The 15986-nt window shown below is 39.6% G+C and overlaps 1 protein-coding gene across 3 annotated transcripts in view; it reads right to left on the bottom strand.

Moving 5' to 3' along the window:
• Positions 1–1419: 1419 nt before the first annotated feature.
• Positions 1420–15986, bottom strand: part of TMCC3 (transmembrane and coiled-coil domain family 3) — a 143820-nt gene continuing 129253 nt past the window's right edge. For all 3 annotated transcript variants that reach the window (XM_042792879.1, XM_033010198.2, XM_033010199.2), the window contains exons 2-4: positions 7372–8270; positions 5740–5875; positions 1420–2992 (exon numbers count right to left, since the gene is read on the bottom strand). In XM_042792879.1, the coding sequence (XP_042648813.1) occupies positions 2690–2992; positions 5740–5875; positions 7372–8270 (1338 nt within the window). In that variant the 3' untranslated portion in view covers positions 1420–2689. The remainder of the gene's footprint in view (positions 2993–5739; positions 5876–7371; positions 8271–15986) is intronic.

The raw sequence follows: 15986 nt of genomic DNA, 5'->3' as shown, positions 1-15986 counted from the left end.
TTCAAGTGGACAAACCAGAAGGTGGCTGTGCAAACTGAATAGAAGAATGGAGATTATACTAAAGATGGCAAGAACACAATCATGAAGAGTCACAGCTTTTTGAAGATCAGTACCAGGACTGTTGTTTTTCTGTAACAGATGTATAATCTTGTGGCCTACAGAAATGAGGCAAAAAAAAAAAAAAGTTGTAGGGCTGATCAGTAAAAATGGATGGTAGAATTTAGGAAAAAAACTTCAGAAAGCACACTGAATAGAAGCACACGCATTGGCTAAAGAAATGGAAAGTACAGACTATAAAAAGACATTATATGCCTTTTCAAAAATGAAGATAGGAACAAATTATATGAAAACAGTGGAAAACACCAGGAGGATCTAAGGACACATCAAAAGGTCATAAAAACAAACCAAAGGAAACCCTTTCTTGTGATGTAAAGGCCAGGAAAGAGCTACTTCTTTTTTACTTTTAACCTTTTTAACATTGTGGAAGGGACTTTCCTGTGCAGTTAAGTTTATGAGCTGCATTGGTGGAAGGAATTGCCTTCGTTTATTAGCTGGCTGTAAAAGGAGGCTAAGTACAGATACTTGGAAGTTGGAGGTGAAGGCCTGTTGCAATGCACACATACCGTGCCAAAACAGATTAAGAGACAATGAGAAGAAAGGTCTCCCCTTAATGCAGCATTTAAGACAGAAAAGTTTTATACATGACAATACCTCTTTCCTTCCTCAGGGCATACCAGGAATACAGGGGTAAAGGCAAAGAAAAAAAAACAAAACAAAACATAAAGGAAAAGAAGAATGTGTCTGTGTAATAATTCTTCCTGGCACAGCCAGGGATAAACTAATTGGTGAGTTTGGGCTTTATAAAGGCATTTCCCTCAGCAGGGCTTTTGCTTTTCACTCCACCTTCCTCTGAAGATGAGGCAGGGCTGGGTCAGGATAACATGGGTGTGCCCGGTGTGACCCATTTCCCGTGCCCGTGAGCCAGCACAACCCTTCACAATTTCTCTGTTCAAAGACATAGCACATATAAATAATCCTTCAATGATTTTTAAAGTGTTTTAATTGAATTTTCTAAATGCTGAGTCATATCATTATTTATGCAGTTAATTCTGTCCTTCCTTCAGTCCCTGAAGCCACAAAAAGTAACTGTATTCACTGTTATCATGGTAAAATGTCAAAGTTTGTCCCCTGCCTCCCCTCTCCATAATGTCTTCTGAATTTCTACACCAACTATTGCACTTGATTAAAAACAAATACACACACTGATTAATCCCCACCCCCCACCTAAAACAAGCATAACAAATACTGCAACTGAAAAGAAACTCTGTCTTGACAATTATTTTCAAAGTGAGTAATACTGAACATCAACTAACTGGAAACATTGTATTTTTTCATTAATGGAGTGGAGAAGAATTCTGATTCTGGTGCTTTGTTGTTGTTTTGTTTTATTAAAGTTCTTGTTTTATACCATGGCTAAGAGCCAAGCAGATTTCAGGAAAATTTTTTTTACCATTCTTAAATCAAGCAAAATAAATTCCAGTAAGAAGGCAAAACTAACCCTGTTTCCTAGTAATGGTACTGTACACTAATACATTATTTTCAGGAATGTTTGTCAAGGGAGTCTGCACAGTGTTTGTATATTTACAGAAGTTTTAACTCCCTGCGCCCCTAAGAAGCTATTCCCTCATGCTTCTTCCACATTCCTTAATCTGACACAAAAAAATAAATCCACTGTACCCAGAGTCCCACTACCTATCTGCTCTGCATTCAGTTAGAGCACCCCAACAATTCCGTGCTAACGAAGGCTAACTTAAGTGTTTCATTTCTGCATACTTCTTTCCCCTTGCAGATTGCAGGGCTTGAAACAAGCTTTGGTCTGCATGACAACTTACCCACCAGTTAGTTACATACTGCTTTACTCCTTCACAAAGTGGTCTAGATATCTTGTCATTCAATTTGGATCATCTTTGGAAGTCTTATGCCATGTTTCTGTTTCCCAAATGTGGTAACAGTGCCAGGATAGAACACCCGCTAACTGTTGTCAGTATCATCACTGGCCTATTTACAAACAATAAACTCTCGGTGCAAAAAGGTTACTAGTAGAAGCATCAAGTTTTGCTAGTCCTGAAAACAAGAAACCCCATTTACAGATACCCCTTAGTTTAGAATAAAGAACTAGTAACACATATGACTGCATAATTTGGCTTATCATTCTAGCTGGATTCAGAGAGGAAATTAACTTATTAGTCTAACAGGGCTGATACACATTATGGTGTGCTCCCTCCTGATCATACTCTTTGCACTCCAGTCTGGTACAAAGCACACCTGACACTTGCAGTTGCTTGGATGCCTCCCAGAGCACCACACCATCTTTCGTGGGTGCGGGTTTGTAAAGTGGAAAACCCGTTGGATTAAGGCAGAAGACTGAGAGAAGCGAGCAGTTCAGAGACATAGCCAACTAGACACAATCGGATTGAACAGGCAAGTGACTGCATTTAGGTATTTACACCTTAAAGTCCAAGAGTCTTTGTAGCCTTCTCCATCCAGCCAGCACATTTAAACTGACAAAAAAATAATTTGTGTACACACAGCACTTAAAAAACAAGGGTAGAAAGAAAAAAGAAAAGAAAGGAAGGAAAAAAAACCCAAACCAAAACAAAACAAAAAGAAAGCAGCCAGACCAGCAGCTTCATCTTGGTATAATCATCCTTTCTATGGCACAAACGATATGATCCCAGTTTTTACAAAATATTGCCAGCAGCGTCACTGCGAAAAAAGTGCAGATGATATGAAAACGGCTCTTCATCATAGGAGCGATGAACTTTGCAATAGTAGAAACGCACACTAGGATGACAGTCATGAAGGCCAGGATAACATTTATACATTTCCCCAGGAGCACTTTGGCATTAACTGTTTCGGACTGCTGTGCTTGCTGTTCTTGCTGATGGAGTTCCAGCTTTGAAACGCGGGTCTGGCATGACTCCAAGGCTTCCTGAAGACAGAAAACAAGAATTAGGGCAGCTGTATTTCCATACACCACTTTTCCTGTTTTAGCTGCAGAACCATCCATCAGCTAGATTAGAAGTGTAATTTATTATAGACTCCTAAAATTTGAATGAACCACCAACTTCTTAAAAAACAAATGCATGTATGTATCTGCATGTGTGTATCGCTGCCTGCTCAGGCATAATCAAGTCTGACAACACTGTCTGAAAGGTAGTTTTTACATTTTTCATGCTTGAGAAAAAGTATCATAACTTTAGTGTTCATGACAGATATTGTTTCCTGCATATACTGATGAGATAAAATACTGTGAAAGCTGTTGCCATGGCAACCTTCACTGAATTAAACCAGCATCAAAGTTAGCTTCTTTGTATATGCTATAGAAAACATTAGGGTAGTACAGGCTTGCTGTGATACTGATTAAATCTACTCTGAAACACGTAGCATTTGGTTTACACCACATCTCTGGTCGACATTACTTTTCCTCTCAAAGCCACTGACCGTACAGTGCTGGGCTTGAGTCCACAGTAAGAGATTGCCTTCTTCCTCCGTCAGCATGAAGGCTCATTAATCCACACCCCAAACGGGCAGCAGAGACAGTGGAGAAATCTGTGGCAATGCTTTTACAGGATTCTTTCTCTCACGTGATATATTCTGCTAAACATTTTGTTCTTAAGAAAGCAGACCTTGCTCTTCTGCTTGAGGGTGGACTAAAAATGTTTTTTGAATAAAATGGTTCCTAAGTCCACAGTTAAGCCCTCTTGAAGTGAAACATGGAAATATTTCTAACTGCTTCACTTAACTTGCCACAAAATGCCACTTTTTGCTGGAGCTGGGATTTGGGCACCGCTACGTAACACCTTGTAAGGCTGTAATTTAGTGAGACCCATCAACTTGACATAACCTTTTACCACTGTGTAAAAGGGAAAAATTACGTTCCGGCATCACTACTTCCTTCCCCACTCCCTGACTTCAAACATTTTCCTTCCACTGGCAGGGGCATTCACCTGATCACACTGTAAGCTGATTCAACCCAGTCCTCCATGTAAAAAAAAAAAAGAAAAAAAACCAAACAAACCACCAAACCAAACAAAAACCCCCCAAAACATAAAACCCCCACACCAAACAAAACCACTGCACACACAGTTATTAGCTTTCTTTTGTTGGAACTAGCTTACAAGGGACTAGCCAGGCACCAAAGTCAGTGCAAAGCATGTGACACGGCACCTTACAAAACACTTCTTCCTTTCACTGTTCTAGGAATTAGTAATAATACAGAGGACAGTTCCTAATGGGTGGCACAAAGTCCATGAGGGTTCATGCATACGTTCCACTACACTAAAGAACTTTCCTGGTCCTTCTTCCACTCTGACTGTTAAGTTATTCTCAATTCACCTCGCGCTGCTTTAGAGAAAGTCCAGCTGCAAAAGCCTGATACCTGCAGTTCTGTATTGAGAGGCTGAGCAAACGTTTTAAAAACGATCTGCCCATCCCTTAGGGACAGAGTGCTCCCAAGTTAGGTTGTTACTTAAAATATCCACAATTTAAATGCTTTTACTCTATTTCAGCCAATTTGCCAAACCCCCAAAGAGACGAGTTTAAACAAGACCAACTGTACAGAGATGAAAGAAATACGGCTGTATCAACATAGCGCTTCAATTAGTTTTAAAAGTCTCTGACACTGCTCCAGGGTTCTGCTAATGAGTTAGCAAACATTTCACACCCCTTCTGTTGGAGAACTCGGGTCTCATTCAGTTTTTACATCCTCAAGATGCCTTCTCAGAAAGGAGTCCTGCACGAGAGACCTCTCTTTAAACCTAAAAAGTCACCTATGATACGCTTAGCTCCAGCACCATCCCTTTCCTGCCTCTCACACCCATCAGGAAACTGCAGTCGTCCCGCTGCCTGCGCGCTCTGTTCAGACGTGTGAGTGCAGGGACGTACGGGACACAGTTGGGTTGTTTTACCATCACCTGAGTCAATATGAAGACAGTTTTTGAGCATTCCTCAGTTGTTAGTGAATTTAAACCCAAGCTAGGGCAAAACAGTGTTTTCATCATTTTCCACCACTTACTCAGACTTTGGGTAGAAATATGCGTTATATAAATGCTTATATTGTGTATACAAGTATTCAAGTACGTAACTACATGCTGTCAGGACAAACTTGTAGACATTATTACTGACTTTTGATTGAAGCCAGACATGACTAAAACTGATACTGAGGCGAACATACCGTACAGCTTTGATTACAGGGGCTATTGCGACCATGAAATAAAACTCCTAAATTATAACTGGCAAATCTACTAGTTTATTTATCAATTAGCTCTTAGTTTTTACCTTTCCTTTAATTCATACTAAACCTTGCCAGAGATATGGCTACATATTGGAGAAAATCTGAGCAGTAGATTTGTGTTAGGACATGGTCAAAAGTAGCATTTTACACAACACAGGGAGACTCCATTCCTTCCTCCTCTAGTGCAAGAAATTAAACCAGGCCACAAGTCCGCTTAGGCTATATCATCAATTCCAGCAGGTAAAATTCTGAATCCACTAAAACAAATGGAGACTGTCACAGATTTAAATATGCTGCGTTTTCACCTTAAAAAACACAAAACATGGGCTTAAATATTTTCCCAGATTTCTTACATACAGAGATATAGAAAGACACGAGTATTTTACAGTACAAGACTTCTACAATATGTTAGAAGTTTATGATACCAAAAATTTTAAAAGTACCTGAACATCTCGTGATCGCTCATATGCCTGATATGCCACTTTCTCCTCTATGCTGGCTAGCTCTTGTTTCAAGTTTGCTGTCTCATGTTGATGAAGATCAGTGAGGTCATTTAATTGGTCTTCCAATCTTTCATATCTTATTAGGAAACAAGGTCTAAATTTAGTGCCTTCTATTCAAGAAATGCAAAATCATGAAAACAATTACAAACAGCATTTTAAAAGGTAATTTCTCAGTGTACTATGGATTAATCTGACTGGCACTACAGAGCACATAGAGAAATCAGTAAAAACTTTGGAAACTCTCCATAAGCATTTATTCAGCAAACTGAAAGCCTTTTTTGAATGTTTCTTGCTGGCAGTGGGTGTTAAAAAGCAAATATTTGTACATCATTGGCAAATTATATGAACTATAAACAGTGCCTAGGGGTATTCAACTCACATTTTTCCATTTCTCACTCTTCATTTAGACAAGAAGATATGGTTTCATAAGTAAGCTTGAGCCAGTTAACAGCTTGCCAGTAATGAAAGGAAAAATATGTTCCCTGGATCCCCTCTCAAATACAACTGCAAGGCCCTGCCATTCATGTACAGCCTGTTCTGGCATGTCTCTGCATGGTAAACCAGTTTAACTAAACCATCAGGAAACTAGAAATTCTTTTGTGAGTTTGTAACTTGATTTAACACACAAATATGAAAACACTGCAGTTGGCACAAAAATGATGGAGGCAAAGTTGTCTAGCTGTGGAAATGGTGGCAAGAGGCTTGAGAACTTAATGGCAGTGGGCTGTCAGAAAAGGCTGCTCTGCCTTCTCCCGAAATCAAGTCCTGAGTTCAGTAGCCCATTTGCTCTGTTATTTCCTCCCCCATGTCACCACCTGATATCCAGCCTTCCCTTGTATTTCAAGAACTGTAAACAAGGGAAACATTAAATATTGCATTTCATATTGAGTTTTTGCCCATTAGAGTAGTAAAGGCTTCAAGAATCAAAACTTACTTTAACAAGCAATATGACAAATAGGTACAGCTGGTGCAAGCTCTCTGTAGAGCATATCTTACTTCCCACAGTGGATGAGAAAGGGATTAATTGCCAAGTAATAAACGCAAGAGGAAGTTGTGCTGCAGCACTTAAAATTACATTTCACAGCCACGTATTACACCAGGGCACAAAGAGACATGGCACCCACAAGATAGCAATGTGTCTGAGAAGTATTTGGACAAGGTACGCAGGACTAAAGGGTATACTTATCAGCTGTAAGTCAGCTCTGCTACACCACAGACTGATTAGCGTTTTCAAGTCACAGTAGATCAGAATCCTTCCACCAGTTACAAGATAATTGGCATCTTCTATATGCAGTAGTCACATAATATGCCAGATGAGAGAATTTTCTGACAAGCCTTTGACAAAAGGCAAAGAAATACGACATCATTTGACAGGAAATACCAGTGCTCTACATGTATTTTCAGTTATTGGAAGGAGTGGAACATTTTGGTACCAGGTATTGATTGGAATTATTTTTTTCTCTTGCTTCTGAAATATCACACACACAAGCACACACCCACATTTACACTTTCCTATAGATTCTATACCCATTCAAAAGTCATTTCAAGAGATCAAATTAAAAAAAAAAATACCTGTATCTTTCCTCTTGTAACATCTGAGAAATAAAGCCATAGTCTCTTTTAAATTGTGTTTTTAAATTCTCAATATCATCAGCTAATTGGGACTGTGTCTCCTTGATTTCCCTTAGCTCCTCCAAAATCATGGAAAGCTTTCCTTGGCTGTCCAGGGTACTTGCCACAGCAGGCCCAAAGGAAGTGTTCCCATTACTATCTGCAGAGCCAGAGGTTCCACTTGAGCATTCATCATCACTAACATATTTTGGTTTGGCAACAATGGTGGCACTGCCCCCATATGTTCTAGAGCTCGTTTCTGGCCGAAATTCATCCAAGGTATTTTTGAGATGAGCAATGTTGTCTGCACTACCAAATTTGTTTCGGATCAGGTTTGCAAACTCTCTAGACTTGCTGAAAACAAAGACAGGTGGTGTCAAAGATACACCCGGCACACCCGATTTGCTGCTCTCTGTTCCATGCCCAGAGGTACGAGGCTTTCCGTGCTGAATATCTTTCAAGTTATCTTTAGAAGTATCCTTAGTAGTTCTAGAAGATCCATTTTGTTCAATATCCTTGAGCTTTTTGTGATACTGTTCCAATTTCTTCTGCAGCTGGGCAATGGAGTGGGCAGATTTCTGGTTCTTCTTCTCAAAGACTTGCTTAATGCGCCCAGCCTGTTGCTTGTCTGCACTGTTTACCAGTTTCAAATACTCAGCCACATTTCCATCTCGAGCAGTTTGCTCAACTTTAATTTGTTCTGTAACCTTGAGAATCTTCTGTTTCAAGCTATCTGCACTGAGTTTGACTTTGTGAAACTCTAGGACCCCATCTGGTACATCAAAGTTCAGGTTAGTGTCAGAGCCTCCACGGCGAATGTTAAGTGGTAAACTCAGGGTATTCATGTCATGTCTTTCCACCTGAGAGACAGAGGGGAAAACAAAAACAAACAAAAAAAGAGATAAATGCGATTTTAATTTTACTTTTTTAAATCCAACTTTCAGTTTCCTTTTCTGCATGAAATTATAGCAAGTACACAATATAAAATAGCTTATAGTAGCAAAACAGAATTAACTTTGAAATTAAGAAGCATTTTTCTTGACTTCTATAGGTTGATGAACAGCCCAAGAAACTGCCTGTCTATTAAAAAAGCAGGAAGATGAATTAGAATGAAAATTATTCAAGTATATACTTTATATATATACTTGATATCTATATAGTCTCTCCATATATTTTTTATTGTTAAGAGTTTCAAAGAGATCATGACTGATAATCACTCCATCTTTCTCAGAATTGGTCAAACATTGATAGAGATGTAAACAGATTTTCCCCTCCACAGCAGTGTTATACTGTTCAGTTTATTTTACCAGGTTAAAACCCTTTTATTTTACACGCTACTCCCATTCAAATTTGTCAACCAATTAAAAGCTGTTGTACAACTAGCTGAAAGGTCTTGGAAGTTTACCACCTGCTTCAGCAGGAAAGAGCTGCTCGTTTTTAGTGCAGATAGCACAGGAAAAGAATTGGCCGCAGTTGATTTTCCATGCTTGATGAAGATGCTCAGCAGTTTGATCTGGTGAGGCTAAGCCTGTTTTAATACCAAATTAATTGAGTAAGATTTACAGAAAAACTAAAAAGAAAATGGTATTCATTCAATATACCTTAACAATGCTCTCAGAAAGCATAACAAAACCAATCAGGCAACTTGGTCACAACACGAACATGACAGATTATTCATCTTTCTCAACAGAAAGGTAAGATAGTCCAATACAAAATATAAAATGTATTTCCTCATATAAAATCAAAGCCATGAAGGAGACATGAGACAAGAATGATCTAACCAAAATAGCTTCATCCCTATTATCATCTTGTGCTAGCCCCTGTGACAAAGAAGGTATATTTCATTAAAGCTGCTACAACATCATATCTATAGAGACTGCTTAACAAATGCTTTAGCCATAATGGGTTTTCAGAGCTTTAACACCAGAGGGAACTAATACAATTGCTCGGGAAAGACCATTGCAGAGAAAAGGCAGAAACTGTATTAAAGTATCTTTTAAAGATGCATTTGTGAAATGATTGAACTACTCTTTGCTTCAGAATGCTTGAGACAGTATGTTAAAAGCTTGATTTCCAACTACAGTATTCATTTTAAAAGCATCTGACACCGTCCTGCACAACATCCTTGTCTCTAAATTGGAGAGACATGGATTTGACAGATGGACTACTCGGTGGACAAGGAACTGGTTGGATGGTCACACTTAAAAGTTGTGGTCAACAGCTCAATGTCCCAGTGGAGAGCAGTGACGAGTGGCATTCCTCACTGGCCCAGGGTGCCCAGAGCAGCTGTGGCTGCCCCCTCCCTGGCAGTGTCCAAGGCCAGGCTGGACGGGGCTTGGAGCAACCTGGGCTGGGGGAAGGTGTCCCTGCCCGTGGTGGGGGGTTTGGAACTAGATGGTCTTTAAGGTCCCTTCCAATCCAAACCATTCTATGGTCCTGTGATTATTGTCTATAATACTGAAGACCTCAAAGCAAGACCTATGCACCCATACATGTCCAGTGATCATCATTCAATCTTTTTCTTGATTAAAAAAAGAAAAAAAAAAAAAAAAAAAAAAAGGTAAAAACATCATTAAGCATTGCTGTAAGCTTTGTTTTCCCATCCTTGTACAGTTTTGGTGGTTATCCTGGAAATATTATTCAGCATTCCTGTATTGGCCTTAAAATACAGGTTTAAGATCCAGACATGGTGTCCCAGTGTTAATGACATGCATCATGCACAGATTGACCAGGAGAACTATTCTCACCCTGTGTGTATCATGATGGGTTACAAACACAGAGGGGGTAATACAGCCATAAAATTGGATCTGTACCTGACCATTTCAGACAAGATCATTTCTACTCCTACTCTGTATTTTTATCATTATATTACTCAGGATTACAGTACTTTTTTCCTTTTTCTTTTGCTACTGCACTGCTCAGGGTGCAAACCAGGTAACATAAAAGTTCACATTCACCAACCTCTAAGAAAAATGGACACATGAATAATGCAAACTGAAGCATTCCAGAGTTGACAAATTTCTTCTGAAAAATATTGGTTAATGGTGACCTTTAAGACTTGGACTCTATTCCAAGGATTCAAACCAGTGCTGTGGCCTAATAGCTCTGTACTTTATCAGTTTGTTAAAAATAATTGCTATTGAGCCATATGCTTAATTATTAAAAAGAGGTGCAAGTAAATTTTATAAATATGTAAGAATTGTATACGATTCAGTATCATCAGTCATAACTGCTTCACAGAAAGTCTACTTTACTGATGAGATCTCATTTTAGTATTTGCACAGATATGACACTCACAGATGGCATTCTATATTCAGGGTGATACCTAATTTAAAGTGGCAAAAGTCACAAAATTAGCTTCCATTTTTATTGATTTTTTTTTTTATCATTGAGTAAGTCTTAGAAATATAACTAATAGGAAGAAAGAAGCTTTTACAAATCACTTCAAAAAGTGATAACACTCATAATACTGTTGTGGTAGCTAAAATATGCATTTAATATAAGCAAAAACAGTTTGACATAGGATACTTGATATCTTTCCAAAGGCAAAGAAAAGCAATCAAGGCAAATAGCTGAAAAGATTATATACTAGATCTGTACCCCATATTGCAAATATTTCTTTAAATGGATTTACTGGGGGTCTAAACAAATTCAGTAAAGAGAAAAAGCTCAGTATAAAACAATAGTTTCCTCAAACAACCTAAGATATTTTTGAATAATCTTTGGCATAAAATTATATTGTAATAAATCATTGAATTGCATATACGCACAAGACAAATCCATCACTGATGTCACTCAGGACAAGCTGTACATACTTCCAAGAGTGGGTGGGTCTATCTCTAACCTTTACACGGCATTAAGTGTTTACTTCCTTAGTACAAAATAGTCTAAAAATATATTGTAACAATTGGTTACAAGCCCAAACCAGATCCCTTCTCCCTTATGTCCTCTTCCTCACTAGAGTCTCTAGCAGTCAGCAGGGTCTATCATCACCATGCACCCTGTGCCTTCCTGGAACTTCAAGGTCACAACAGCAATAGAGATAAAAAGAACAATAGTGTTGAGGGAACGCATCTGCTCAAAGTTGCATTGCTTTTGGAGCTGATGAAATCAGTTAGCATATGGCAAACCTGCTTCTGAAATTAGTAAAACCAATCATACAGTCAGTTCAAATTCAACAAAGTTTAGAAAAGAATTGTGTCTAAATTTCCAAAACACTGCTAGGAGTAGGTTGGGGTTTTTTAGCTTACTAGATTGAGAGCTCACCAAGGGTACAGAAGAGTCATATATCCAACACATGCCTCTGTCTTACTGTATTTGGCCAAAATGTCAGATGTCCTCCTGCCATCATGCTGCAAGGTTGAGTCAAGCAACAGAGGTTCTTGAAATCCTCCACTGATGTAATAAACACTTTTTTTTTTTTGGGGGGGGGGGGGGGGGGGGAGGAAGGAGACAGGGGAAATGGGGTGGAAGCCTTGGGTAGGAGCTCTTGGGGGTTTTTTGGTGGCTGTTTTTTTTAAAGCCAGAAGCAAGCAGACAATGGAAGACCCAGGTATCTCTAAATAAGTGGCCTACCACCTGCCTTCTACCTTGGTGATGTAGAAGAGTTTGGCAAAGATCTATGCGATTGCTTTATAGCTCAACACTAATGTTACCCTGACACCAGAGGTCTAACTTCAAATCCTACCCCAAATCCTCCTTGCTGCAACAGTCTCATCTTGAGAAGAATTACCCTCCGCATTAGTCACTAAGGCTCCTTCCCGCAGCACCGTAAGTGCAGCTTGCACTTCAGGCTGTATCGAATGCCCAGATCCCTATACTGAGCAGAAGACTGTCAGTAAGAGTCCAAGATGCTACCTCATCCCCACAGGGACTGGCACACTCTCCAGTGATGTGGGCTGAAATCTTCCCACATGCAGGAGACTGAACACACATGCCCCTCAAACTATGCAAGTGCTCTTCCAGCCATGCTACGGGAAGAGACCATAAATGCTACCCATGCCTTTGTTCTTTTGTTCCTCTTGGGTCACCAGTGCCTGACAAGGGCACCAACCTGTTAATAATGAAGTTGTTGTTGAGAAATTCATTTGGTTTTTAAGATTTTCATTGTGGTTGCCAAGAGAAAAAGATATACAGACATAGTAGTGGCCCCAATAGCCAAAATGGGACCAGCCATATTTTTGGATGTGAGAAGCACTTAAAGAAAAAGAATGGAATCATCATACACCTCTCCTGTTACGATAACAATTAATAGGGAGGTGGGCATTAGCAATAGATGAGAGGAAGCAGTCCTGAGACAAGTGGTAACACAAGAAAGACAAAGCACCAGCCCAAAGTCTGAGGAAATACCATAGACATGCCCAGAATTTGGCATCTAGGAAAAGCTGGGAAAAAACAACTTGCACATGGTTACCAGGATAGCCATAGCTGACGTTAGCTTGAAAGAAGAAATTTGGGGCTTGGAGACACCACTGCATTTTATGGAGCAGTTCACATATGCACTTTGCTACAACCCAGCTGAGAACTAATTGTAATATTTGTGTTACTCAAAGACTAGCTTTTAAGAACAGCGATTTATGAGTGCAGCAATTCAGGCTCCCTGCCTGCATCAGAGCCAGACACCACAGATCGGTACCTCACACAGGTAAAGCAACTTCCTTTTGCCCCAAGCCCTCTTTTTCCAAGGAGCCAAGCAGATCCTTGGCTGCATGGCCAGGCTGTTCATGCAACCCATCCCAAGCCAAAGTCCAGAGCTTTGAAAGGGACAGCTGAGTAACTGCTTGGTGCAATGAACACAGGTGCACTGCTAGGAACCCTTCACTGTGCATGAATTGGTAGGTATACTTTCCACCTCAAATGGTAAGTGAAGGGCTGGGTAAAAGGCAACCTGCCATTCATAAAGAAACATTCAGAGGGCAGTAGTGCTTTGAAAACCCCACAGAAGCAAGAATAGGGATTTTACTGGCATCGTAATGGTCCACATTTTCTCACTTACTGCCTGCAAAAGCATCTCTAAGCTCAGATTTGCAGGCCATGCTAACAATGAGCCCAGAGCACAAAAGGACCCATGTACCCAAATGTCACAGGTAAGACTGACGGAAAGAGCTTCCATATGGGAAGGAACTGCTGAATGGGCAAGAATGTGTTTAACAGCTTGTGTAGATTTGCCATTATATCCTCTGGTTGCAAAATGTAAAGCTGACACAGAAAGTCATTTCTTTCCCAAAGATCCTGGGTGGGATCCATTTGGGAGAAAAAAAAACCCATAGTGACTAGAGCACAGAGAGCGTGCAGCCCACCCCCAAGCACACATCTCATGGCTGCTCCGAGGAATCACTTCCTCCGCTCCACTGCTGCATCAACAGCTCTCCACCAAGTGAGAGCTCAGCCACCTATGGTCAGGTGTCAAACTGAACTCTACTGTTTATTTCATAGATCTCTTTTATACTCTTTTAAGAAGCAGCTGAAAGAAGTACAGAGAAAAAGCACTGGCAAGACAGAGTCATTGACTGCATATATGCATCAGGCTCCAGAAAGCACACATCTTTGGGTTGCCTCACTAACAGAAGCAAACCATGAAGGCACAAAGTGATCTGCTTATTGAAATCGGCTCAGTTTAAGGGTGGTTCGTGTTTGTTTTGTGGTTTTGGTTTTGTGGGGTTTTTTTTGTTGTTGTTACTGATGTTGTTATTGTTGGAGTTTTTTTGTGGTTTTTTTCCCCCCCAAACAGCTTCATTACTATCACCAGTCATAGCTGTGCAAGCTAAACAAAAGCTTCTGATGACCATTTAAGTCTATCTTGCAAGACTTTTAGAAGGGTATCTGATCAGTGCTTAAAGAAACCCATAGAAAACATGCAAGATAGGATTAAGACAGCTTTAAAGCTGTTAGGGTTTAGCAATAGCAACAAAAATAATCAGGAATAATTCTCTTTTTGTCAGGAAGTATACATATACCAGAAGCACAGGGGTTCCAATGGGTAAAAGAGCATGCAGAGGATATTTTGTTACATTTTCAGTATATTTTAAAGCAGAAATGTGTTTGGGGAGAGAGTTTTACCATCTCTTTCAAATTCACTGCTCATTCTAAAATTCACAGAAGAGTCCTTCATGGAAGGCTTAAAATAGTGCTTAATCATTAAAAAATCTTTTAAGTTATATGAAATCATCCCCCAAAATTACTGTACAGTATGTTACAGCAAAACACCTTCTGCTCATGTTTTTTTAAAGATCTACTTTATAGTAATAGCTAGAAGTACCCACACCTAGGACATCATACTAATAATCATTCAGAGGGTTGAAAATACAGAAATGGAGGGAGACAGCAAACCCTGCTTCTACTTTTTATCAGGGAAATCAGAGAACCAGGGTATGTTATTTGTCTGAGACCAGCTGGCAGACACTGATGGAGTCAAATAACATAGAAGATGGTTCTTTTACCATCAACAGTTCCTCTATCACCTATCAAAAAGACAAACATTAAAGCTGTAAGGCACTTCACTAACACATTAAGGGTTTATTCTAGGCGGTAGTCAAAGATCATCCCAGATACCCTTTGGCAGGTATTTGCACTTCAACATTCAAAGTCCAGGGAGTTTCAAGGCCATTTCATGAGTAACGCATAATATAGAGGCAGACTGGCCTGTAGAGCTTTGGATACTTTTGAAAGTTTTCCCCAATACATCAACATGGACTGGTAACTATGGAAATTCAGCTGTTACACTAAGCAACTCAGACTAGACCTCATAAATAGGCTAAGCAACTAAGCACACTACAGAAGAACTCAGATATAGAACCCACTCCTCCTCAGGATCAGTTTGAACAGCTATCTTTCCCTCCTTTGTAATTCATACTAGCACAGAGTTGAGACTGTAAGCACTGGCACCTCAAGAAATATGTAAGTGTGCTCATAATTTTAGTTTAAGAAAAAAAGAGTTTAAAATGCTTTAAAACAAACTCTGTAGAAAGCAACTGCAAAAAAAGTGTATACACGTAAGTTCTGCTGTTACTAGAAAGACAGTTTTTACCCTCTGTGTCTAATTTGGCCAGTGCCAAATAGCCATCTATAACCTGTGACCCAAACAGTCAAGTTCACACCAATGTTGTTTTGTCTCAGATCTTATGGACACGCTCAATTCAAACTAGGAGTATCCCAGAAATAACCTTTTATCTAATTTCTAATTAAAGGACTGAACTCTGGCCAAATTAGCTAGGTCACTGCTTGTGTGTAAATAAGTCTTTAGATATGGCATTATTTTGCATTAAGTCAACAATGGGTGAACAATGGCGGGAAGTGGCAGTTTTCTGCTTTATTGCTTACACCAGCTCCTTCAAAAGCCAACAACATCCACTGAAAAGTCTCCTGTGTCACGACTCACACTCAGTCCTGTTCCAGGTTGTTCCACAGCATAAAACAGACATGAGCAAACCAGTTCCAATACAAACAACTTCTGTGCCTAGACACTGCAAACTTCAACAGGCCTTTATAAAAGTAAGCAAGCTACTTTCCATTTATGGTCCAGCAGTCATGCAAATAAAAAAAAAAAATAAAAAAAAAAAATCACTGTCCTGACTAGG

Source organism: Tyto alba, unplaced genomic scaffold (genome assembly GCF_018691265.1).
Source record: "Tyto alba isolate M040663 unplaced genomic scaffold, T.alba_DEE_v4.0 Super-Scaffold_2, whole genome shotgun sequence".
Classification (NCBI taxonomy): Eukaryota; Metazoa; Chordata; class Aves; order Strigiformes; family Tytonidae; genus Tyto; species Tyto alba.
The sequence above is the reverse complement of the archived record's forward strand: the minus strand, read 5'-3'. Positions and strand labels throughout refer to the sequence as shown.